Source organism: Lactuca virosa, chromosome 9 (genome assembly GCF_052849685.1).
Source record: "Lactuca virosa cultivar CGN04683 chromosome 9, Lactuca_virosa_CGN04683_v6, whole genome shotgun sequence".
In the NCBI taxonomy this organism is placed as follows: domain Eukaryota; kingdom Viridiplantae; phylum Streptophyta; class Magnoliopsida; order Asterales; family Asteraceae; genus Lactuca; species Lactuca virosa.
In genome coordinates, this window is record NC_136434.1 from 123,808,435 (window position 1) to 123,809,844 (window position 1,410).

The following is a 1,410-nucleotide window of genomic DNA, read 5'->3' on the forward strand; positions in this document are numbered from 1 at the left end:
AAATCCGAGATTACTTCAAATACAATCAACCAGGAAAATTCAAGAAGGACTGCCCGAAACTAAAGAATTAGGGTGGCCAAGGAGGAGCATTCATGAGAGGTGCTGGAAATGCTCGCCAGGAACCGACTGTGGTTACTGGTACGTTTCCTATTAACAACATTTATACATTAGTATTATTTGATACGAGTACCGATAGAAGCTTTATTTTCCTATAAGTTTAGAAGCATGATTAACCATAAAATCATGCAAACTTAACGAAGCTTACACGGTAGAAGTAGCTAACAGTCAAATAGAAAGTACTTTAGAAATACTCACTATATACCTTCTCACCTAGAATAACCATGTATTTCATGTCAACTTAATACCTATGACCATTGAAAGTTTTGATATGATCATCGGAGTGGATTGGTTATCACTTCATCGAGCAGAGATTTTATGTTACGAAAAAGCTGTCCGACAAACTTTACCCAAAAACAAAGATCTCGTGATTTACAGAGATAAATCAGGAAAGAATCTAACAATCATCTCTTGCATGAAGGAAAGAAGGTGTTTTCAAAAGAGATGTTTTGCTTTCTTGGCCCACGTGGTGGATATGCAGGACAAGGGTAAGGAAATGAAAGACATACCGCAAGTGTGGGACTACTCGGACGTATTTGTAGAAGATATGCCTAGAATACTTCCAGTCAGACAGGTCGAATTCCGAATCGATCTGATTCCGGGTGCAGCACCAGTGGAACGATCTCCTTATCGTCTGGCTCCCTCGGAAATGCAAGAAATATCTAGTCAACTTCAAGAACTTCTTAACAAAGGCTTTATCTAGACAAGACTCTCTCGATGAGGAGCTCTGGTATTTTTTGTCAAAAAGAAGGATGGATTGTTCAGGATGTGCATCGACTATCGAGACTTGAATAGACTCACCATCAAAAACTGATATCCACTCCTGAGGATCGATGACCTGTTCGACCAGCTACAAGGATGATGTTACTACTCAAAGATCAATCTAAGATATGAATATCAACAACTTAGATTCCAAGAAGCAAACATTCCAAAGACAGCATTCAGGACTCGATATAATCACTATAAGTTTCTGGTTATGCCATTCGGACTGACCAACACACCAGCCGTATTCATTGACTTTATGAATCTAGTTTGTAAATCCTACTTGGACAAATTCTTGTTCGTCTTCATCGACGAAATATTGATATATTCACGAACCAAGGAAAAACATGGCCAACACTTGCGTTTAATTGTGGAACTTTTATGAAAAAGAGAAACTTTATGCAAAGTTTTCTAAATGTGAGTTCAGGATTAACGAAGTGTATTTCCCCGCCCATGTGGTCATCAGTAAAGAAATTCATGTCAATCCCGCAAAGATCGAAGCGGTTGAGGATTGGAAAGCACCAACGACGC

General features: G+C 39.0%; 1 protein-coding gene across 1 annotated transcript; it reads left to right on the forward strand.

Moving 5' to 3' along the window:
* Positions 1–367: 367 nt before the first annotated feature.
* On the forward strand, positions 368–820 carry LOC145139757 (uncharacterized). Its single transcript, XM_079073468.1, has one exon. It carries the CDS (start codon positions 368–370, stop codon positions 818–820), a length of 453 nt encoding a protein of 150 aa, XP_078929594.1.
* Positions 821–1,410: the final 590 nt, after the last annotated feature.

Excerpts from the sequence above, each read along its gene's own strand:
- LOC145139757 (XM_079073468.1), top strand. The coding sequence starts at position 368 with ATGACCATTGAAAGTTTTGATATGATCATCGGAGTGGATTGGTTATCA.